The sequence below is a fragment of the Apteryx mantelli genome, chromosome 12 (genome assembly GCF_036417845.1).
Source record: "Apteryx mantelli isolate bAptMan1 chromosome 12, bAptMan1.hap1, whole genome shotgun sequence".
NCBI classification, from domain to species: Eukaryota; Metazoa; Chordata; class Aves; order Apterygiformes; family Apterygidae; genus Apteryx; species Apteryx mantelli.
Window position 1 is genome coordinate 12441554 of NC_089989.1, and position 25198 is coordinate 12466751.

General features: G+C 38.0%; 1 protein-coding gene across 1 annotated transcript; it reads left to right on the forward strand.

Moving 5' to 3' along the window:
* The first annotated feature begins 1089 nt into the window (after positions 1-1089).
* Positions 1090-24813, forward strand: LOC106482192 (inter-alpha-trypsin inhibitor heavy chain H3-like). Its single transcript, XM_067303642.1, has 22 exons — positions 1090-1179; positions 6026-6049; positions 7215-7381; positions 8446-8550; positions 8979-9141; positions 10085-10195; positions 10902-11027; positions 11722-11838; positions 12634-12802; positions 14094-14219; positions 14501-14682; positions 15676-15861; positions 16835-16974; positions 17397-17568; positions 18959-18985; positions 19457-19535; positions 19857-19907; positions 20554-20667; positions 21243-21447; positions 22599-22771; positions 24427-24538; positions 24651-24813. Exons 1-22 carry the CDS (start codon positions 1090-1092, stop codon positions 24778-24780), a joined length of 2769 nt encoding a protein of 922 aa, XP_067159743.1. The 3' UTR covers positions 24781-24813.
* Positions 24814-25198: the final 385 nt, after the last annotated feature.

Here is a 25198-nt window from a genome sequence, read left to right on the forward strand (position 1 = left end):
TTTCTTTGTGTGTTGTTCTCATGGCTGTGCACGCAGGAAAGCCGACTCTGCAGGAGAAACAGAAAATACCCCAAAGCAACGGGAAATACAGAATGCTGTGCTTCAGCAAAGGAAGAAAAATGCATTTCCCAGTTAGCGTGCAGGCAGATGTGAAGGCAAAACAGCCCCTCCGCTGTAGCAACCACTTGCATGTGGACTAGCAAAACACTGATGCAGGGCTTCAATTGCAGGCAGTCATTTCTGAAAATTTCAGTTACTGGTTTATGTGTGTGTCTAATGAATTTTATATCTGAAAATTTGACAGAGCTTCGTCTTACTACATATTTGACCTGAACGTTGTATTATCATGGAGAATTTACCTCCCAGTCCTCAAAGTTTATGTATCCTGCAATAGAGAAGATGAAACCAGTTAAAAAATGGAGAGCATAACGCCATCGAGATAACAAATAAAGAAAACGAACCTTGCAGCATCAGGCTGAATGAGTATTGACTGTGCAAGATCCTGGGAGCTCAGACTTGAGTTTCAACAGTAAAGATGAACAGGAAAACCCATAACTTGAAGTTTCTGTGACACTTACAGGACTAGCCAGGATACATGTCAAATAACAATACCTAAATTAGGGGCCTGCCTGTGACATGCAGGATGAAGTTAGTCCCTGCAGAAAGGAAGGTAAATGGGTTGAAGAGACTAAAAGTTCTGTTACAGCTGTAATAAGCTTGAGCCAAGGTCTGGACAGCCTTGAAGAAGGTATCAGAAAGACAACAGCTTTAATCTGGAAAGAGGCGAGCCTGCAGAAGAAAGGTCAATCTCAGTCTCCTGTACAGAAATGGCTGTTGAACTTCTGTTTGGGAATGACACTATACAGCAGAGACATGCTGAAATATTTTGCAGGTTTACCGTTCTGCACATATTTTGGAACAGCACTCTGTAGATGTTACAAATCCAAAATTCAGTATTTGATTTTTTTCCCCTTATGCCAAATATTTAACCCCACTTTTCATGCTTGGTTATTTATTAACACTCTGTAAACAAAGTGTTATTTATTTGCCTGTATCCTTCAGATTAGAATAGCTTATTTTTTTTCCAAAATGGAAAAGCATCTATTGCTTTATATGTTATTATTGATACCTGCCTTTGGATCATCAGACTTTTTGATAGCACATTTCAGAAACATCAAGGTAAGTAATCAGATGTGTGTGTGGGGCTCCTGTTCTTCACAGATTAACTTCCTGCAATTTATCAGCTCATACTGGGCTGTCACTAGGAGCTTCGTGCTTGCTGGTATCGGCAATCACAAGATCAGACCTGGGGCTCAATGCTTCAGGCACTTCACCTATAATCAGCCTCAGTTTTGAATCAGCTTTGAAGAAGATCTCCTATTTCTCTTTTTAAAGGCATCACTTTCCCCCATTTCCTTTCCCCTGTCATCATCACCTAAATATAGTGGTAAATATTTTAGTGGTCTTACATTTAGTTGTCTAAAACAATAGGTGCTGCTATAGAACTGACTATAGTGCCTGTAAAGCAATGCAAAATATCAGCGAAAAGATGTCTCCAAAATGTAGAAAGCAGAGAGGTAAAATGACATACAGATGAACCTGTCTGCTATCCAAATCCCATGGCAGGAATTTTCTCCAAATTTTTATGCGATGGCATAACATGGAATATATCTCTTTCCCTAGAAGGCGCCATGCTATTTTTGACTAGATCTCTGAGTAAGGCAGTGCTTGCTGATTTTCTGCCTAATTTTTTCTGTTAAGTTGCAGGCTACTCTTCCTCACTGCAATACGTAACTACGTCCCATGAAGAGTTACAGAGGCAAATCTCTTTAGGGAACACTGTAGGTCAGCAGACAGAGCAGGACAAAGTGATCTACAGTCAGTTGCTGTTGGTTAGGTTATGGTCTTTGCCCAGTCTTTTAAAGGAAGTAAGGCAACAAAGAGTTCTTTGAAAATCAGGATGATAACATATCTAATTTTTTGAAATCAGCTTGAGGCTTATAGCTGCAAATTAGAAATGCCACGGAGACTTACTGTTTAACCATTATGTAGCCCAGATATAATATGGTAGCTTTTTCCTCCTGATTACCATACTATCTGTTGGTCTCTGTCTTTCTTCTAATGCTAATGCCTTTCTAAATACAAAAGAGTTAAAGCTCTGTACTATACTCCATCTGTACATGCAAAACACTATAGAAAAGATTGATTCTTCTCCCAGTTACATATTTTATGCAAATGTAATTTTGTTGAAATGGAGGATATTGCTACATAGTGTGAGGTCACCCTCAGTCCCAATCCCTATTTTAGCTCCCTTGAACAGGTGATATGCCAGTGACGAAGTGATGAGCGATGAAGTATGGCTGGAAATGTGTCTGGTACGCGGCTGCTGATCTTTACGCTGTCAATGCTACTTTTAAAGTCATAGTCAGATAGACACAACTGGCAGATCCAAGTCTGCTGAAAATTGATTGAAAATCCAAATCAAAATGCTTTAAGCCCACTTGTACGTCTTGTTTCTCTGTACACAACTAATAAGGATGGTATTTTTGTTTTCCTAGATTAAAAACTACCACTAGGACTACTTATTCAAAGCATGGGTAGCAGTGATACAACCTTTCTTATATGACCCTTGCTCTGTCTGACAGAAGAGAAACTCCTACACAGGTCACAAGGAAGTTTAGTTTTCACAGCTTAATTGCCTTGTGGTCTCTTCTCTGAGATTTCCATTTGGCATTACTTGGGATGACGGGCTCTGTAATATTGCTGTCAATTTGGAACTCATTTTCATGCCTTACTTTTCCCACGTACATAGGGACATGCGCAAGTACCTCATTCAGTGTTGTGAATTCCTGGAGGTCACTACAAGTTAACTGTACAGTCTTTGCCAAATCTTTTAGTTATGCAGTGTTTTGGTTTTTCCCAAACTGTAAAATCAGGACTTCTTTCAGCAAGTAATGTGCTCACAGCCCTCTTTCCCTTCCCTGTTTTCTTAGGAGCTCAAATTCCTTTTTTTTTCCTCTACTTTTCTCTCCAATTTCTATATATTGTTTGCACCCATATTCTTTGCTGTTGCCACAAGAAGACAATATTAAGCAAAAGTAGAATTTGTCACTGTTATCGAACTAAAAAAAACCATTCTAATAGTGGGTACGCTAGTAAATATGTGCAATACTATAGAAATATTTTATCAAGTAACTAATTACACAAGTCATAGGATATTAAAATCTCAGTTCTAGAATTGCAGAAAGTATATTTTTCATGGGACACTATCACTTTCTGCCCACATAGGTTAAAATGACCTTGACGTTAGTGAAGTTTCTATCTACGTCCAAGTGAATCATTAAGAATGTGAAGAATCAACTCAAGTGCAAAACCACTAATGCCTTTCACTGAAAAATCTTTCTATATTTTCTTTTTCAAAGATAATGGCAGAGTGCACCCAAAAATGGTTACACAACCAGACCAAAATTCTTTCAAAACCACCATAGAACCCATAGTTCTGATACAGAACATGCACAACAGTTATTCTGTAAAAATTAAGCACAGGTATGTTTTAATTTAGGAGGCCATAGTAAGAATTGCAGAATTTATCTGTATTATAACTAAAGAACAGATTTTTTTTTTAGTTTTGTGTTCTAAAGCTGCTTGTAAGTCCACTTGAAGGAAGAGCTTGTACAAAACAAACTGATGTTTCGGAGAATTCCAGCTTTTCATTTCCCGGGATCTGGACCACAGTTTGTGTTTTACAAGGGGAGATCATTAACTGTAATGACAACACAGATGCCTCTTCTTTGGTGATGCAGTTTGCAAGAGAAAGAAGTTATCTTTCATTAGACTGACAGATACAATCAGAAAAAAAAAGAAAGACTATCAGTCTAATAAGTGATCTATCTGTCGCTCTAATAAAAGGCATCGCTTCTCTCTGCAAATCTTGCCTCATGAGTGTTGTTAAAACATTGCGATGACAACTCTGCTGCTTGCTTTGGCGTTCAGAAAGCTGCAATGGGAACCGTTCATTTGAACCAAGCATGGAGGAAAAAGAAGTAGAAAAATGGGGGTCGATTCTATTCTAATAAAAACTACTTCTGAGGGCCAGAGTCATAAATATGACTTGAATGCACTGTCCTCAGCTACAGCTACGTTGTGGACATAATTAGGTTTGTTTAGTCTTGCATTTTCTCTGCCCTCTGTTTCTGCCACGTGGCAGTATAGTTATTCCATGCAGTGTATAGCAGCTTTGCCAGAGAGACGTGCCAGACTCCCCACCGCCATGTCAAGGTACTCTCGAGGGATTGGAGATGAGTTTTCAAATCACCTCCCCTAAGGGATAAGTGTATCATCAGAAAGGAGAAACGAAAAAGCTAGGGCCATGGAGAAAGGAGAAGTAGGGTCAGTAGGGAAGATAATTTCAGTTTTGGAAAGGAAGGATTTGAAAGGTAGGTACTCTACACAGACATGAAAAAAAACCATGTAGGTTTGTGAAACAGGAGAGAGGTACGCACAGAAATCACCAGTGTGGAGATAACAGTTTGAAATATAACTGTAAAGTACACAGAGACTTTTTGGCCAGAACGAGTCTCACAGAACCCAAGAAGCCTTGCCCAAATCCTTGCATTACCAAAGATTTTATATAGTATCTTGAGAAAAACAAACAAAGCCCTCTGTGCCTCAGTTGCCCGCCTGTAAAACTCCTAGCTGTGAAAATTTACTGCGGTAATAAAAGCCTTAAATGTAGCTGAGATGTATATCTGATTGGATATGTCTGTGTATTTGCCCCTCTGGTGGGCCATGTAAACATGAAAAGCCAACTTTGCACAAAATGTAATCCATAAGGCTCTTAAAGCCAAAAGAGATAAGGAGTTTGCTGTTGAACTTACAGGAATTCACTCTGAAACAGCAGTTTTCCCTGACTTACGCAAACCACTATTTTAACATGAGACTATACGTAGTATTTTTGTAGAGCTGTTATTTGCATCTGCTCTGGGAGGAAATACACACACACACACACACACACACACACACACGCACAAAAAAAAAAAAAACCTAGCAGTCTCTCTCTCTCTTTTTTTTTTAAATGCATTCTTCCGTAGTGGCCTCCTCTCCTCTCCGTGAGCCTGTTGGATTAACATCTATGGGCTCAAGTTAGAATGAGAGGCTGGTGGGCTGAGTCAGTAGAAATTTAGGAGCAAGTCTGAAAGAGTTTAAGGATGAGTCTGCCAGATAATTTGGATGTGTGTGTAACTGGAACAAACGTGCAAACCATTTTTTACGCTTTGATACAAATCCCTTTCTTCCAAAGGGGAATTAATTTGTTTGAAAAGACAAAAGATATACCAAGGAACCTGACAACAGGAATTCTTAAGAACAAAATATTACCCTCAGGACTTAAAAGATGTTCAGTTTTTACTTAGATGGCAGCAAGCAGCCAAACCATACTCAAGGAAGCAATATTAAGCAGATTTTAGTGTGTGTTCTTTAGTCTCAGTGACATGTAAATATAAATGACACCATACATTCAAACCTTTCCCCCATCTCATTTCTCAGGCTGTCCATAATTATTTTTCAGCTGAAAGGAGAAAACATCTTCTCAAGTATCACTTGAGCAAAATACAAAATCAGCAATATTCAAAATATAGCTTTGCTTTCAAGCCCACAGTATTTAAGGTGCACTAGTATCAAATCACAACCAAAAGATTCACCAGGGCTGGGAGTGCTATAAGCAAAATAATTACTCCTGCTCTGAATGCCTTACTTGTTCCTCCCTCAAACTTCTGCGAGATCTTCATCTGAAACCAGATCCAATTTTTACACCTTCAAAATTACATGCAATATGTTGCAATGACAAAAGGATGAATCAGGCTTCAATTTACTAATAAGGACCTTTCTCAAGCCTACTTCCTCTTGGAAAATTTCTTTTGACTTGGAAGCAGAAAACAACTGCATAGGTGCTAAGTAATTTATTTCTAAATGCAGCTTCCCAGCCTTAGTCATGAGCCTTTTTTTTCTCTATTTTTTCTCTTTGCAGAAGCGAAATGCTGATAATGACTTGGTGAGTAGTCTTCCTTTTTATGAAAGCTTGGTTTTGCTCAGGCTACTGTGAAAGATTCAAATAATAGTGAGAAGAAGATACTTATTATGTTTACAGCATGTTACTGTGAGCGCAGTCTGAGCAAACTGATATTTCTGAGTACGTGTGACAGAGGGAATAGCCCAGAGTTGCTTGTTTTAGGCAATAGGACTAACTAGACAATTCTGTTCCAAGCTCTGACGGAAATTCATTTGTTTGTTCTCTTTCCCACTGCAGGATTTTTAACCTCATGGTGTGTTTTAATAAATAGCAAAACTGTTTGAAGCCACCTCTGTATCTCTAACAGAAGTCCATTTTATGTTGTTTTAATTATTTCTAAGGGAGGTGTGAAACCTGATCTCTGAGACTGCTTCCACTTGGCACCTGGACTCCACTTCAGCAATGCTTAACTGCCTTGATTGTTTGGAGACCTACTTAATCAACCAGCCTGAGATCAGGCCTAGCATAAAAATCACAAGGTTTCTTCCAATGCTGGTTTTGCTGCAAGCAGCAAACCTTGTTGCTGCAGAGTTGCCTGAGGAATCATGTCTGTTGTTACCTATGCTTTTATATAATCTCCAGAAACCCTGCACCTGAGCAGTCAAAGAAAATAAATACTGCCCCACCCATTTCCTTGCTTAAGAAAAATGAGCCCCAGTTGTCAGTTGACCATGAGAAAACAGAAAATAACATAAAACAGAATTTGGAGTCCATCTGGAATTGCTTAGGTCCCTTTGTAACAAGATGACTCTCTGCTTCAAGAGTCATCTACTCGGCTGATAATAGCAGTCACCAATATACCAACACAGCTGTACATTGCTGTGCTGTCTCTCTTTGACCAGCCATAAACAAAAGTTGGTCTCAGTGAAGAGAAGAACCAATTCTTACAATGGCAATGTGTCCCCTCTGCTGGTAACATTTTGTTAAATAAGCTATCGTTATGCTTCATGGAATAGCACCATAATGGAAATATTACAGATACCTAAGGAAATGCAGCTGTGCCCCAATCCTTATGAACATGGTTAGTTCTTTTCTCTTATGCGTTGGAATGATAGAATGCCCTACAGCAATTTCTTTTCAAAAATGTTGTTATGGCTGATTAAAAGACATCAGTGTAACAGTTCTTTTGTCATTTTTCAATCTACAGGCTGTCAATGGTATAGAAATCCGTAGCATGAAAATTGATAGTAAAGTAACTTCCCGATTTGCCCACAATGTCATCACCAGTCAAGCTATCAATCGTGGAAACGTGCACAAAGAAGTTGTCTTTGATGTTGAGCTTCCTAAGACAGCCTTCATTACCAACTTCAGCATGTGTGTAATATCTACAGTATTGTTAGAGTAAACTAGAAATCTGTGTGAATGTGACTGGGAGAAATTGAACTAGAATGTTTATTTTTACTTTGCTATTTGACAGATTTTTAAGTGTCTCCTGGGCAATTTTTCGATACTATTAGCTAAACATGCAAGATATTTGGGGGTATTCAAACATTGGTACGTCTGTAGAAAAGGTGACCAATAGATCATCATCATGACCCTAAAGGAATGGGGGATCTTCTCTGGGGATCCATTCACATTTTCATAAATACCACTTATTTTACTCTGGTGTTACCAGACCAGAAATGTTCCATTACCTAATTTCACTGATGGCATTATAGCTTAATTTATCTCTTCATTTTAGAATCATATTTGACTATAATAGCCAAAAGCAGAAAAAAGACAGGAAATAGAGGGAATTATTCTCTACATTTGTATCTTTAGTTGGAATAATATGCAATTTTCACACCATTATAGGGCTTATCTCATTTAGTTTAGACATCTCTGTCTCTGCTAGTCACACTATGCCTGTTTTATTTTCAGTGAAAAGAAACAGTCACTTTTAGGACATAATTAATCTACTTTAGGCTAGAACTTTTATTTTAGGATGAGTTCAATCTCATATGAGAAATGCTTGTTTAATAGTACCAAGTCTAAGAACGAAATACTCGGATGCAGAGAGCTACATTTGGAGAGAGGAGTCTCATCTAGAGAGTCATCTTGCTGTTACATAAAATAAGATGACCAAGCTGCTAAAATAGAGGAATTTGGCAGCTATAAATAGTGTCACTATCAGACCAGTTTTGATCTAATTCATTTTCAGGGTAGGAATTATTTTAGGTTCTCTAAGATACTGACCACAGAGCTCTTCATTTCAGCTGAACTCACCAAGAAAGCTAGCTGGTTTCTGCTTCATAGAAAGTGCTCAAATCCTGGCAATACCAGGTTCCCAAAAGTCCTCTTTAGCAAACCAATCAATAAACAGAAAATTGCCTGTTATAATTTTTGATGTGTATCAATGCAAGCCATTCAACTAAACTAGGTATTTATTCTGCCTCTAGGACAATTGATGGTGTCACTTATCCTGGAAGTATAAAGGAAAAAGAAGTTGCAAAAAAGCAGTATGAGAAAGCTGTTTCTCAGGGACAGACTGCCGGTCTCGTCAAGTAAGAATGCTATCTTGCATGGATTCCACACCATAATCCTACAGCAAGTCAGGAAATTGGTAATATCTTGCTGTGGCGTATTTCTGAAGTTTATGTTTTACAGGACACAAGAACAATGGTTAAGTTATTGTAGAATAAATTATAAAAAAGGAGATACAACTTCTGACAACTCGGGCTGTATCTGCAGTTATGGAAAGACTCTTTCTGCAACTTCTACTGATTGTGTATGACCTGCTCCTGTGATTAAGCACACTGGGCAACGTGAATAAGTTCTATGCTGTTTGAGCACAGGTTTAGCAATAGATCGAAAAAATCACATCTTCGTTACACTCCTCTATGAAAGTTATACCGCACCAAGCCCCCCAAGCAGTAAATATTGTGAAAGAGAATAAAGATACTATTTTTTCTTCTCCACTTAACAAATACAGGGCTTCGGGAAGAAAGACGGAAAAATTCACCGTCTCGGTCAACATTGCAGCAGCCAGTAAAGTCACTTTTGAACTCACATATGAGGAACTGCTGAAGCGCCAGTTTGGAAAATATGAGATGTTCATCAAAGTAAAACCGAAGCAGCTTGTCAAAGATTTTGAGGTACATGGCAAATTGTATCATCAAATGTAGTACTTCAGCTTAAGAGATGACAAGATTCTGTATGTCTGTTGAAAGTAGAATAACATGGTCTATCCCCCTGGCTCACAGATGAGTTAAAGACTCAAAATAATGTTGCTAACAAACCGTGTGGGAAGGTTCCATCTGCTTTATAGCAGGTTTTTATTTGTAGGCCTGAGAGGCTGGTTTAGCTACTACACCTCCAAAAGAAATCATATACTGAAACCTGAAAAAGCCATTAAGATGCCTTGGGGCAGAATAAGAGACTAATAGCTCTTTCAGAAATGCCTTCATAGCATAACCTACACCTTTCTCACACCACCATGAAACTACATTGAGTGAAATTACAGGAATACATATATCACATTCTAGAATACTGTGACTTGTGTGTGCCAAAACTTGTCTTTGATTGCTTCTATCTGCCCTGCTAAAACCCAGCTGTAGGGCAAAGTGTTTCTCCTGTGTATGCCCAGAAAATGCTATATTAGAATCATTACAAAACGCAGCATATGTAAGAGTTTTTAAAGCATTATTTAAAACACATGACAAAAGACATGCTAAAATATAGGTCAAGTTGGGCATGGCTGACAGCTAATGGCTGGATCATATTTCTGAAGGACTTGAGTATTTATTTGATATTTGACAAAATTCCAGTTTTCAAACAAGTTATATTTCTGTAGATATTTTTCTGGTTTTAATTTTGTTTTTAACCTCTATGTAGAAAAAGGTATGCGTTGTTTGGTAACAGCATGTCTGATACAATAGCAGGTTTGGACTTCCATTTTGAATTGCAAAAGTAATTTTCTTTTGCTTTTAAGAAAATCTCTATTTCACAACCACGGTTACCTGATGGTCCTCCTATAAATGGCTATCTTGACATATTGCGTGCTAATCAATAACAATGAATTTTCAATTAATATTTCAGATTGAAGTAAATATCTTTGAGCCCCAAGGTATCAGTGAGCTGGAAGCAGAAGGAACATTCATCACCAATGACCTACAAAATACCATTAGAAAAGCTTTTTCAGGGAAAAAGGTACGATAACTAGTGGCATTCATAATTTATTTATTACAGTTATAACTCTGAAATAATGATGTCGGTGCAAAAGTACTGTATTGGCTAATAATAGACATGGGAGAGAAAGAAAAGGAAAAAAAAACCCAAAACACAAAATGCAGTAAAGCCTTGACTGTACCAATGAGCTCTGAATTCTAAGCTGGTGAGCTTAAGGCCATCTCTGTTCTGTTCAGAAGCCACACAGCTGTGTTAGCATGGTGCTGTGCCCAAGCTAATAGTCTTTGTCCCTCAGCAGTAGCTACAAGCCTAGATACCAATTGGAATATTCTTACAGAAGAACTAAGTCAGTAACAGACAGTTTTCTCAAGTACAGAGGTGGTAAGAGAAGTCCTAAGGCATAGACTGCCTAACAGCCCTATCGAACGTATCATTCAGGCTGGAGGGCTGAACCAAAGAAGATCAGAAAGAAAAGATATGAACAGAGCTCTGTGTAGCAGCCTTCATACTTCACATCTCAGTAAGTTACCCATCAATAAATATATAAATAAGTATGAATACAAACTAATACCTAACCTGATAAAACAGATTATTCTCATGTCTTTGAATATAAATATACTGGTCTTACATAAATGTAAGCTTCTTTGTGTTCTGTAGAAAGTTTTCAGCTATTAACACTCACATCTAATGAAGCCTTTTTTTTCTTTTTTTTTTTTTCCCCCTCCAGGGTTCTATCTCTTTCAAACCAACTCTTGATCAACAGCGAACCTGTGCAAATTGCTCACAGTCTCTCTTGGATGGAGATTTTACTGTAAAATATGATGTGAAGAGAACAACTCCAGACAATTTGCAGGTAAATTTGACAGCTGACAATTTTGAACTGTTGGATAGCTTAGCATGCGTATTAACTGCCAGGGAGCAGTGAGCGCTGGCAGCTACCTAGAGGATGGGAAGCTGAGTGTGATAATGTACCTGCTGGCCAGGCAGGAGCCTCTCCAGGCATGGACCAGCACCACAGTACCTGAGCAAGGCAGACCCAGAGATGGTAGTCAGATTCAACCAAGAATTCAGCTCATCAAGCAAGTTTGTGGTGATGAGGTCTGAGGTCAAGCCAGGAATGCAAAATGGTGAGTCAAGGTCAGGATCAGGTCCAGCGAGAGTAACCGGGGTCAGATGCAGTCCAGTGATCTCCAGGCAAGTCTTTAGTGATGAGACAGGTTCAAGGTAAAGCTGGGAAGTCAGTCTACAAGCCAGTATCCAGATCAATGGGGTCCATGGCAAGGAACAGGTATGGCTGTAGCACAGCTAGAGGCAGGTATTCCTGCAATGTAGCTCAGGCAGGGACTGAGGGCCTAAAGCTGAGCTTAAATGAAGCTGCTTGGCCCATGGGCAGAGGATGTTCACCCCAGGTGAGGCTGATAGGGTAATTAAGGCCTATTAGTGCACTCAGGGCCTAGACACTAAATGAAAGCCATTTTTGTTTGTCCATTTTATCTTTACAGTATATTGAAGACATTATTTTTCTGCATTTTATCTTTATTTTTCAGATTGTCAATGGCTACTTTGTACACTTCTTTGCACCAACAAATCTTCCAAAGTTGTCCAAGAATGTTGTTTTTGTAATAGATATTAGTGGCTCAATGGCTGGAAGAGAAATAGAACAGGTAAGTTATTACATTAGTATAAAATCCCAATGGAATGACTGCTAGTGAGGTGGAAGGGATATGATGACCTCAACAGAACATGTTGCTGAAGCTGTAGCAGATGTTTTTATGCTGTGATCTTGCTGATGCTCACTACCAAAAGTACTAATTTGAAGTCTTAACATAGAACAAAATTCTGTACATCTAGGTTATATTTTACTTATGTATTTTATTATTTCAAAATACTGGGGTAAACTCTTTTTAGAGGGTTCTCTCACATGTGCTGGACAATTCCAAAATTAAAATGTGTATATAGTATTATGTGCATTATCTATGTTGTTCATTCTGTCTCCTCTGGGAAGCAACTACTCTTTTCATAGTTAGGACTCTTCATTCTAATTTAATGCTCAGGACTTTCAATTTTTGGTGCTGCATTGAAATAGCTGTGCTGTACTTGCTTCTGATCTCCATCACCAACCTGCAGCTACCCTTTCCCAACACTTTCAATTTGCCATGCCAACTTACATTAGTGTAAGCAATGATCTGTGATTCGAGACCTGATTTTTCTCTCAGCTACGCAGATTAACCAAATGTAATTGCAACTTGCTGATTTCACTAGGGTTACTCTGAAGTAGACACAAGGACTAGCAAGGACAGAATCAAGCCCAGAATTTTGCATGACATATACTGTGTAAAAAAACAAACAAACAAACAAAAAGTACCCTGAGAGATTAATCATGTAAAAGCTGTAAGCATCCATTTCTTACCAGTTGAACCTATACTAGTTTAATCCATTTAAATCTCTTTGCTTTATAGACAAGAGAAGCACTTCTGAAAATCTTAGATGATCTTAAAGATGACGACTTCTTCAATTTCATACTGTTTGGTAGTGAAGTACGCACCTGGAAAGAAACTTTGATCAAGGCCACTCCTGAGAATTTGGATGAAGCAAGGAAGTTTGTTCGGGGCATTGACGTTGAAGGCAGTAAGTACTTCACTGGACTTGCAAATAGATAGGGCTGCTAAGTTAATTTACCAGTTCAGTCTTTGAACACCCTACTACAGCTTTCGGCCAAGAATTAGGGGTTGTTTAAGAAGCACTTACTGTCTTGGGGTTCTGTCCTTCAGAAAAAGAACTGAGCAGCAGACAAGTTTTAAAGAGAAGCCACAAAACCCATTCCTAAATAGTGTACGTGAATTTGCCAAACAGAGGGGTCCCTATTAAAAAGAATTAGAAACTGATGGATGCATCACTTGGATTCTTCCCACTCACATTCTAAAACACTAGGCAATTTTGCACTATGTTTTTAGGAACAAGGCCAAATTTTCTGATCACCGACAGAGTTTAACAAGAGTGTCCCTGAGGCCACCTGTGGGTGTTCAGGTACGCCGTGGGGGAAGGGGTGGAAAGGAACTTCCAGCACACACAGCTTTAGAGCATATTTCAAGGTACATTTGCCTGCAGTGTGGACAGGCCTTATGCCTTCTGTATCTGTTCCTCCACATATCCCCTCTTCCCTTATGGCAGCATCAAGTGAGCAGCTCTGACAGGTGCTAGGTTCCTTCCTAAAAGGGCCTCAACACTGTCTGCCACATAGGCAGTAAGATGTGACAGGCCAGATCTTGAGAGCAACCAGGCAGTAAGATGATCAAGTCACTCATCTGATCAGAAGCTATAGTTTCTTGGCTGGGTGGGAAGCATTTTGGATTTGTTAGATCCAATACAACAGAGAGGGTAAGGACTTGTGCTGGAGAGCAGCACTTTGTTATGAAATATCCCCCTGTCAGATCAGATTAAGCATATTGTGCTAAGGTATGAGCACCCTAAATGAACTGTAGTTCCACTTTAGGAAGAAGCAGTTTAACTCTCAGCAAAGAGTTTCCAGTGGCCACAAATGGTACTATAACCTGCAACATAATCAAAAAAGTGCATCTTCCACACTACAAAGTGGTGACAGTCTTGGAAGCTGTTAATGACTAGCTTCCTCTAAAGAGACTTCACCTCTAACAGACCCCAGTAACAGAATACGCACATGATGTATTGCCTCTGCCTGTTAGCTGCCCAAAGGCTGGTCACAATTTCAGCTTTTATTATATGACATCTATTTTTCTTTATGTTTCCAAAGCCAAATTGCTTTTATATCTAACCATCCCCCTGCTTGCAAACCCAAATCTTTCATCTTCATATTGTAATGTGCTCTCATCAGTTTTGAGTGTAAAATGGTCCTAAATTTGACCATCTGTGTTGAAACCAAATTTCTGTGTCTACCTCACAGTGACAAATTTACATGGTGGTTTAATGAGGGGAATTGATACGCTGAATGCTGCTCATGAAAGAAACCTCGTGCCCAAGAGAAGCGCTTCTATAATTATCATGTTAACAGATGGCCAACCAAATGTAGGTAAGTTCCTGCTTGATGAAATAATAAAATGAATGAATTAGACTAAGGAAAAATGCTCAATTAAAATTGGCCACCATCTTTGACTTGTGGAGGCAGGGGTCTCTTTTTTCATGATTTAGATGCCACTATACCAACATCATACCACTAAAACAAGTCTCTGATAATGCCTCTTGAAAAAATCTAAATATCACTATCCACATTTCATTTTATGGTATGTTTATCTATTTATGAAAGCAATAGGAAAATCAAGTGTAAAGCCCATTTTTTCTGGTTTAATGCAGGCGTATCAGACACCCAGGAAATTCAAAAACTTGTAAAAAAAGCCATTGAAGGAAAATATCCCTTATACAACCTTGGTTTTGGCTATGCTGTTGACTATAACTTCTTGGAGAAGATGGCACTGGAGAATAAAGGATTGGCCCGCCGGATTTATCCTGACTCTGATTCAGCTTTACAACTTCAGGTACAAGAATCACCATTTAAATTAGATCAGAGATATATTAATTCAGATAACTATGGAGACATTTTTATTTTGAAATAATCAAAAAGCCTAGAGTGTAATCTGGTACTGAGACACTCAGAGTCTGCTGTAATCAGAACATTCATTGCATTCCTTCTCTTATATAAGCAGAAACTCTTATATAAGCAGAAAGTGGAATGACCATAAAAGGGAGATGCCCTGGTCTATAGAAGAGGGTTAAAATTTGGCGTAGGATGACACGAGGCACTGTTCTGAAGGGCACCTTGGTGTGTGCCACACCTGTCCAATGCAGATAAGCAAAGTTGCTGCAGTCACTATGTCTCCCATACCTCACAGATCATGTAGTTAATGTTATGTCAAGAGAAGAGAAGAGTGGTGGAGATTAAAGACTCTAGATACTGTCTTTAGGGATTTACTGCAAGGAGGTGTATCTCACCATACTTCTGAAGCATTTTATGGTCGTATAAGGACTGACACCAGGTACAGGCAGTGTAGAGTTGATTTTTGGCTTCTCTCATTCCATTGCCATCCACTGAAAAAATGACCAAAGAATTTGGATATTGGGCTTCACTGCAAGCTCTGCCTAGTCTCCTTTGGCTTATGCTGTCATTTCAGTCTCCCTAGGGAAACAGGTCTAGAAACTTATTTTTATCAAATGGGGGGGAGTTTGGGACTTCTCTGATGTAACCCATCATCAACACTGATGTAAGCCATCATCCACGGCACATTGTTCTTGGATATTTTCCCCCCTTCTCTTACAGAAATTGAAGAGTTTGTATGTCCTTTCTCATTTGCATTGTTTATATATTTTTAGGCTTTTACTCTCTGAGATTTAACTGGGTATTTACTTACTTCTTAGAAAATACACTTTCAGTTTTGGTTGTTAAGATAGCAAGATATTCCTGGGTGTAGATCTAACTATGAATTAAAGAAACAACCATTATTTAAATATTTTTATTTTTTTTAATCCTGTAGGGTTTTTATGATGAGGTGTCCAATCCCATGCTCATGGATGTGGAGTTAAACTACCCAGAAAATGAAATATCTGACCTAACTAAAAACAATTTTAAGCATTTCTATGATGGGTCTGAGATTGTGGTGGCTGGGCGCTTTGTAGACCATAACCAGAACAGTCTGACTGTAGATGTGAAAGGTGAAGGTGTAAGTATGGATTTCTTTAACTGATTAAGGTATTTCCTTGATATGCAAAATGTCTGAATGTTTAAGAGTTCAAAGCTGGCAATACTTGCAAAAAATATTTACACTTGTGCCTTTACATCAGTGAAAGGCTGTATTACTGCGTACGTGACAAAGTAAATGCACCAAAGGCATTGCTTTTAAAGGTGTAAGCTACTTGCCTAAGTCACGCAGTTATGCTAGGGTCAGTCTGGAACAGCTTTGTGCAGTGTGACTGAATTAGCTTTGCTAACAGATTTTTTTTCAGTTTGGTCTCTAAATACTCTACCTGGCTCTTTCAGGAACCGAATGTTCAGTGTTCTTAGGAAATAGTCTTTACTGGGTGGGGGGAATTGATGGACAAACCAGCTGAATATTTGAAATGCCTTCCTCTCAAAATAGAGCTCTTACCTCTAATATGAACCAAGTGATCTAAATACCTCTTTGGACCTGGATTTTATAAAAATATTTCCCCCAGTATTCAAGAAATGCAACACAAACATATTATTTCCATATAGAGAATCATATTATCATAAATACTGTGAAATGCATACATGCACTGTGATGTATTAATATATGATATTAGATATATTTCAAATACAAATGCTGTATTATCAGTATGTTAGCCAGCATACCTACTTGTGCTCTACCATGTTCCTATATAAAATAGGCATTATAATGCCAAGTACCTTAAATCCTAGCTAGCCAAATTCTAATGAATCAAAATGCCACATGTATTTGGAAACTGCATGTTGTCCCAGAGCATACACTTCATAGAAGCCATGAAACAAAGATATTGATAAAACACTGAAAATTTCTTGGGCAAATGCTTGCACCTGAGTAGTATCAGAAGATTCTTCAATTTAGAAAGGTTTTCAAATGTGAAGGTCTTGATTTTGAAAGATTCTGCAAGTCCCTGAATACTTATGATGCACAGAAGTTTCCTTATTTCTAACAGCTTAATGATGCCCTGTCATTTACTACGCAACAAGATGCCGAACAAACGGCTAAAGCTTTCCAAGAGCAAGAATACATATTTGGGGATTACATTGAAAGGCTGTGGGCTTATCTCACCATCGAACAACTACTGGAAAAACGGTAATTATATCTAGAATAACATCTTTTATGAAAGGATTAGGCAGTTTGACTGCTGCAACTTCTCAGATGTGAACATGCAATTCAGAACTACTTCCCTGTTTTTACCCATCATCGCACTGAGGTACAAATAGGAAATGAAAAAGAGAGGTAAGAAAAATTGCCCAACCTCTCCTCCTCCCTACCTCAGTAATTCCTTTCCAAATTGCAAATCAAACAATTTTAAATTATTGCAAATATATAGCACAGTTTTGCCTGCTCTCGGGTGTCCAGCGGAATCAGAACTGCTCTTAGAATGCAACAAATATTCCCTCATGATAAATCAGCTGCAGAGAAATGACTTCAGTTTCAAGAAAGATATTTAATCCAGAGTTCTGTGAGTGATTTAGCAATCGTTGATGCTAGGAGTTTCTCCCTACATTCAGCATTTCAGCTACAGGAGAAGAAAAGGAGAATCTTACAGCCAAAGTCCTGGATCTCTCACTAAAATACAAGTTTGTAACGCCACTGACATCCATGGTGGTAACAAAGCCAGAAGACTATGACAATCAAGCTGGGATTGCTGATAAACCCACTGAAGGTATAGGCATTTTCACAGTTTTACTCTATTAGAGAAGCCAAGTGTTCCTTGGATGTTCCCCTACAGAAGGGCTGTTATGTGGGGCACAGTTTTAAATATGTATCTGAAAAATTTACTTTCCAAACCTTACACATGTATGGTTTATGCAAGATTACTTTTCACCATGAGCCTCACTTCCACCAGATCATCCTTCATTACTAACTCACACATGCAGAATACTATAAATTCAAAATCAGTGTATATAAAAATAAATATATAAAATATTACATCAAAAAGCCAAGAAACATTTCTAATCTAATATTCAGCTTAGTTCACATCACTTTCTTCTTCATTTTTCCGCATATTTTAGCTTAGGGCTAAATGTAGTAATATCTTTACACATGAAAAGGGAATATACCCATAAGATCTTCCTGGTGCAGGATATCGGACTATTAAAGAAAAAAAATGCACCATTTGTTCTCATCTCCTTTGGTACTTTGGCTAATTATTAACTTCTTGCTCAGTAAATCACTGAAACCTTAAATTTCTCTTTTTCTTTTTTTTCTTTCTTATCCATCCATGGTAACAGCTGAAGGTATGTGTGTTTCTTATTAAATTTACCTTATATTTTTACCTGTTAGAGATGGGTTTCATACATCATTTATTTGAATCGAGGACATATTAATTTCATAATAGTCTAGGTGAATAAATCAAGACTGTGTTATGATTACATTAAAACCTTTTCAGATAGATAATCTTGTAAATAACATTTTCACTGTTAAAAGGCTCTTCCTACCTCTAAAAGTTGCAGTGTCCCGGCATCACAACATTCAGGCCCAATACAACTGAGTTACTTTCCAGGACTAGTCCCACTGACTCGCAGATACCTGTGTGTAGCAGATTCTCCATACAGAGAGGTCTTCGCCCTCACAAGGAGAGCGATTGTTGCTTTTTCAGCACAAAGCCCCTCTTCAGACACTGCTCCATGGTTTCAGAGGTAAAAAGAGCAGAAGACTAGAAAACTATAGGAAAAGGCGGGTGAGTCTTATTCACTTTCCAGTACTGCAGCACAGTTTAGAATAAAATGACACAAGGCAACGAGAGTAGGAAGAGGTGATCCTGCCCCCTTAGAGATCCCTAGGTACAAAGCGAACCTCATGCCTTTTGAGAAGCAACATTTTTGCTGAAAAGTAGGGGTCTGCATTATGCCTGTTCATGATGCAGTGTTGACTTCATTCACAGTTTGCTTTAAATGGTTTTGACTAAGTTTGATTTTTTTAAAATATCTAGAAATTTGTACATAATTACAAGATTTGGGGATTATTTTGGGGTGGAGGGGGGTTTGGGCTGGAAGGAAGAAATAGTAAGCGGGAGAGATTGTCATTTATTCTTTCTAGCCTCTAAAATAACGTATTGTTTTATTTGCAGCGAGTGCTTACCCAGGTGTTCACCATGGTAAGTCATATGTTTGAATTTCTGAATGAAGCAGCATCTGTCAAAGGAAATTAATTCAGACAACTGAAATGACTGGAGAGATAGAAACTGCTTCATCTGGCTTTACAACTGTATTTAACAAATGATGCCAAATTGTGCTAAATGCTAAAAGCATCCTTAAAGATTGAACAATACCAGACTGCAAAAATTTTCAGCTAAATAGCTTTTAATGAGTAATGCCAGCTGACATCTTTCCTGTAACCTGTTTCCTAGATACAGGGCATGGACTTGAATTTGGATCTTCCTGGGGATTATACACAGCACAGGACTATGATAGCAGCATCTCTGGCTAAGTTAATGTATTCAGCTACTTATATGAAAAGAAGAGAGTGAGACAGAAATTGATTCTTCAGATTGCTGCTTGGGCCTTTCCTGGAAATGGGAGAGCCAAGTTTTTGTTCTGGAGATTAGTGTCTCTCTCTCTTTGTCTAGTTTTCTCAAAAGTCTTTGAAAAGTCTCAGGTTCATTCTGGCGAAAGTAGTATCAAAACTTGAGAAGTTTTCACTGGATGGTGGTGTTGCATTTCTAACCAGACTTTCTGATAAAATCTGAGATGTTTGCATTCCTAGAGATACATTACTTGGGCTTTGTGGAAACCCTCAAAGCAATCCAGTCTACAAAAGAAATCTGTGTCTATCCAGAAAATTTTGCTTGATTTAAAAAGAGCACAAACTGCCATTCCATGGACTATATACTTTAAAACAAGGATAGAATTAGCAATATAGCCATCATATTAACTTGCTGACATCTTACATGTATGGTGCAGATAGTGTGTAAATATTCCATTTTGATGTTAGTTTTTCTAACAATTTTTGTTCTTCATTCCCCACAGCTCCACCACCATCTTACCTATATGCATCATACCCTACATGGCATACTAGTGGTGAGTTAGTTTTGAATAGTTTGAGTTATATCTGCTTAGAAGAAAAACTGAAGAGGGTTTTTAAGACTAAATTGCACCGTTATTATCAGTCTTTTAGAAATGCCTTTCCACAAAAGCAGTCATTTTTTCTCCCAATGGGCTAGTATTTTAATTTACTTTAAACATCGCTTTTTATATATATATGTGTGTGTGTGTGTGTGTGTGTGTGTGTGTGTGTGTGTGTGTGTGTCACTGAGATTATTTTCAATCATTTTCTTAGACCTCCTTCCCATTGCTAGGCTTTGTAATAGTAACTGCTTATTCTCTGTCCAAATAGATTTCCTGCCCTCACTAGTACATTCATTGCCATCAAAGATAGGCACTTAAAATAGAGTTACCCATCCTGAACCCACATACCAAATTTTGAAGTGGTCAAGAGTCACAGAATGTGTGTCACATACCATGAGGGGAAGAAGGGTATACTTCACTTTGGGGAGGTGGTAGCAGCTTCCTTGGGACCTCACCACTCCTTTAGAGGATGAACTTGTGTGGTGACCAGCTGCTGCTGGTCTCCAGCATCAGCAGATTCACTGCCACAGCATTAGTGCTCATGCAGAACTTTGAGCTTGTGTAGCACTGTGCAAATACTAGTGATTTGCATTTACAGTTGATGGAGATCCACACTTCATTATACCTGTGCCGCAAAAAGAAGACGCCATTTGTTTCAATATCAATGAAAACCCGGGTGCTGTGTTAAATTTAATAAATGACCCAGTTACAGGTGAGTTTTTCATTTTAAAAATATAGTAAATTGGGATACTTAGAACTACGTATATTTAAAGGTCATTTCTCTCTTTTAAAACTGTGTAAGCTATTTTTCCAGCAAAGTTAGTAGGAGTTACTATAACTGTGGTAGGTACCATTAGCATGACAGTGTTTTCACTTCTTGGAGCAAAATGAACATTTTTAACCTTGCTTGAAAACCACTGTGAGAGCTGAAAGGTGTAACTTGTTTCAGTGAATGGAAGTAGAAGGAATAAAATAATCCTTAGGTTGCCATTTCATGGAATACCAGGCAAAGAAAGTGTGATGGCACAAAGGCTATTTGTACCCATCACAGAATCTTTGTGCTCTAGGAAATAATCAATTATTTCCAATAAGGTGGTTGTCTTCCTGGTGGAAGTCTACAAGACAGCCCCCATTGCTTTATTCCTTTACTCTACTTTGGCAGAAACCGCAAAGTAATTCTGATACACTGTTCAATTTGGATTTGTTTCCTTGAACTGTTGTTAAATTGCCATCGGTCGATCAGGTCCTATCTATAAAGCAGTATTTTACATTCCCTTTTTGTATTAGGTATCACAGTCAATGGAGAGCTTATTGGTGATAAGAGAGCAAACAATGATTCTAAGATCCAGAATACTTATTTTGGAAAACTTGGCATTACAAATAAGCATCTGAATTTAAGACTGATGGTAACTCCTGAGAAGATCACAATTCAGAATGGTGATGAAAAGACAGGTTTCACCTGGCTTGACTCAGTCAGCTTGCAACAAGAAGGGTAAGGCTTACAGAAAGAATATGAAGTTCCTGTATTACTTTTTAATTTTTTTTGGTTGATTACTTAAAAGTAATATACTTTTAAGATACATTGTCTGAATACAGAAAAGAAATTGGTTCTTGCTGGGTTCTGTTCCCTACTTTGTTGTACAACTGCTGAATGATTATTCATAAATTTCTCTCCTTAAAATAAATAGCAGCAAAATTTGCTCTAATTTTCTGTTAGTATGGCTCAGGTAAAGCTAGATTTGGTGTCATGCTTAATGCAACAGTGACTAGCAAACCCTTAAGGAATAAATTTAGACATAGTATGTAATTTGTCAGACAGAGACAAAATTATGTGTTGCAACCAATCTCCATTCTAAGAAATGGAAATCATGATATTATAAAATAGGAACAGTTTGTCATGTGAGCAGGTATATTTTTTCATAAGACTTATCTATTATAGAATCATTTATATCTGTGCTAAACAAGGTTTAAAAAAGGAACGACAGTACCTCCTCCTCCTTTGCATTTTTGTTGTGCACTTGGAACACAATCATCTTCTCAACTCATGAAACTGCAACAGAAAGAGCACAAGAGCAATACTGTCATTCATACAGGATACTTTTTTTTTTTTTTTTTTTTTTTTTTTATGACAGCCATGTTAATGATATCACTAACACAATCAGAGCAAGTTGTCTTTATCCTAGCACTATCCTAGGCAGTTTAGGAGTTGACCTAGACAGTTCAGGAGTCATCTTGTCTGAAAAACAAAGGGAAAAGGTGTCAGGTAGTATCCAAGAAAAGAAGTGATGACTTTATCAACAACATTTTTGTTAATGAGTATGAATTACTGTACCTAAATGGCACTAACCTATCTGTGATTAACTGTGCTGTTATAGGAGCAGTTTTGGTAAAAGCATTTTGCTGAAAGATTTAGAAGCGAGGTAGCCTTTTGCAGTGTAATTTGGTCTGAGTCATGATCTGTCTGTGAACACACAGATTCACACAGACCAAGCTAAACAGTGGAACCTTTATTTTGAAAGGCTCTGAGCAATTTATAAATCCACGCTTGTTTTTTTGGACGCATTTCCTTTCTCAAGTTCCTTTTCGTTGCTGTTAACTGTGTGGAACAAAATGCCCTAAGTCAGCTTTTTCTTTTTCCCTCAGTTTAACTTTGATAATTAACAGAAAAAAAAATCTGGTGTTCTCAATGGGCAGCGGTGCCTCCTTTGTTATTGTTTTGCACCAAGTATGGAAGAAACATCCTCTCCACCAGGATTTCTTAGGACTCTATACATTGGACAGTGGTAAACTATCTAAACAGACCCATGGATTATTAGGTATGACTTCAGTTAGCATTTTGCTTTGCATGCTTTTGCGAGACTACGTAATTTGTAGGCCCAGTCTTGTACTTGGCCTTTCTGCACAGAGATGGGGGATGGAACTGAGATGACATTGATTGACTATATTAAGATTTCTGACAAAACATTCTGGGCTAGACTTTATGCAGTGTATTTTATTAAATTCCTCTGCTGCTGCATAAATCACTAGCATCTTTAAACCCCTTTATCTTGCTAAATCCCATCTCCAGATTATTTGTTTCTTATTACACCAGCCCTCCAGGCTCTTGGATGGCTTGATCTTTCATTTCAGCTCATCACCTTTCTCCTAAGTATAAGCACTCTCAGAAAATGCATTTATTTGTTCTTTAGTCAAAATTTGCCAAATCTCGGTGCATCCTGGTAAGAAAAGAAGTTAAGGTATATCTTGATTTGCTAGCACACATTAAAATCACAGAACACCTTGCATTCTCTAGGATTTCCCTCACATTAGCTAACCTGTTCCTTATTCTGATAGAGGGCAAGGCTGGTGATTGAGGGATGAAAATTTTGACCCCATTAATCATATTTTCTGCCAGTGTAGTGGGTTTTATGGTCTGCATTCTCTGCTGGAAAACACTGTTAGCTTCCACAGATAACAGCCATTTTTTCTTGCCTTCCAATTTTCTCTTACAAAATTAGGGAAGGGCAGCAAACATTCATATTGGGTCAGTAAGTTCACTCTCTGTGGAAAATAATGAACTGCTGTGAAGTTACTCTTCTCAAGCCTGGTATGCACTTTGAGATCTGAGGAGGATGAATCTAAGGTATCAGTGGCGGTACCTGTTAGGCCCATGAATCACAGGGAATGCTGTGACAAAACAGAAAAAGAGCAGAATAAAGATGGCATGTTATTTATGCTTTCCTGCTCTGGTATTTTCAGGTTAAAGAACTTCTCCACATACAAAAATTATTCTGCTGTGGTATGAACTGAAAGTAGAATAGCTGGTCAAAAAAAGCCCATGTGACATGCAGTTACAACATGTTACAGTTGCAGCAACTCACACCTCTCATCACTGTTTTTATCATCTATGAATTGGCTCCATAATTCATTATGCAAACTGTAGCTGTGCTCATTATAGCTCTCAAAGTATAAACAGAATCCTACAGCAGCCCAGTTCAGTGATACGCTCAGCCAGGGCAAAAGTGTGCAAAAGCTAATCCTGTCAGGAACGTGGAAGCTCCTTGGGTATCAGACTTATTCTGAGCATAATCACGTCCAATAATTTCAGAGATCTCCCCATGAACACAAGCATCATTGTATTAAAAAGCTAAAGACTTGGAGAGCATTTAATACATACAACTGAATAGGCATGACACAAAGCAAGGATATCTTGAAATATTTCTAAGAATGGGGGACAAAAAGACTAATTTTACTGTGCACTCGGAAGTTGGAACATTCATCCAGATTATACGCATAAAACTCTAGTTTATAAAAAGTAAATAATACCATAGGCTTATGTTCAGCCTTGCATGAAACTTGGTATTTGCTTGTGCTTTCAAAACCATGAGGGAACTTAAAAACAGCAGGGGAATGTAGAAGTTTTTGTTTGTTTGTTTGTTTGTTTGAATGCATGCAACATGTCTGAAGTGGTAATATTGGCTTCTATTTTTAGGACAGTTTTTCCACCCCATTGACTTCACCATACTTGAAATTCATCCTGGGTCTGATCCCAAGAAGCCAGATGCCACAATGATCATTAAAAACCATGAACTGACAGTAACAAGGTAAAATAAATAAATAAAAATATCAGGTTCATTAGCACAGATTTGGCAAAGGTTACCTTATCACAGCGTAGTTTCTGCTTCAAAACTTACGTTACTCTATTTCCTATTTTAGGGGATGGCAGAAGGATTACAGAAAAGACCCTAAGAACGGCATTGATATTCCTTGCTGGTTTGTTCACAACAATGGAGCTGGGCTGATAGATGGTGTTCACACAGACTATGTTGTTTCCAGTCTATTTTAAATAACTAAAACTTCCTCTTATATCATGGGTGTACAGAGTATTCTTCTGAAAGAATAATACTTTTCAATGCTTAAGGAGTATTAAAATACATAAACTTACCATGTTTGACAATGCCAACATATGACAGATTCTCAAAAGACAGTCTTACTGTGTGATCAGATCTTGAGTGCTAAATGGCTATTCTGCTTGTGTGAGTAAGATATCACTCATCCCCTAAAATATCCTTGTTTTACTGAATTAATTTACTAGTTTTAAAATTCTGATTTATAATTCTACTCTATAAGATATAATAGAAACATTCTATTCAATTTTAAATTAATAACTGAGTGTCATGAACGATTTAAATAAAAACATCAAAACTTAATGCCTTGTTCCCTTATTCCAGTGGCTATCAGTGTTTTAATGCCAGTTTCACAAA

Excerpts from the sequence above, each read along its gene's own strand:
- LOC106482192 (XM_067303642.1), top strand. The coding sequence starts at position 1,090 with ATGGAAAAGCATCTATTGCTTTATATGTTATTATTGATACCTGCCTTT. Across the intron at positions 11,839-12,633 it reads CTGGAAGAGAAATAGAACAG|ACAAGAGAAGCACTTCTGAA; the intron begins GTAAGTTATTAC and ends TTTGCTTTATAG. Across the intron at positions 20,668-21,242 it reads AATAAATGACCCAGTTACAG|GTATCACAGTCAATGGAGAG; the intron begins GTGAGTTTTTCA and ends TTTTTGTATTAG.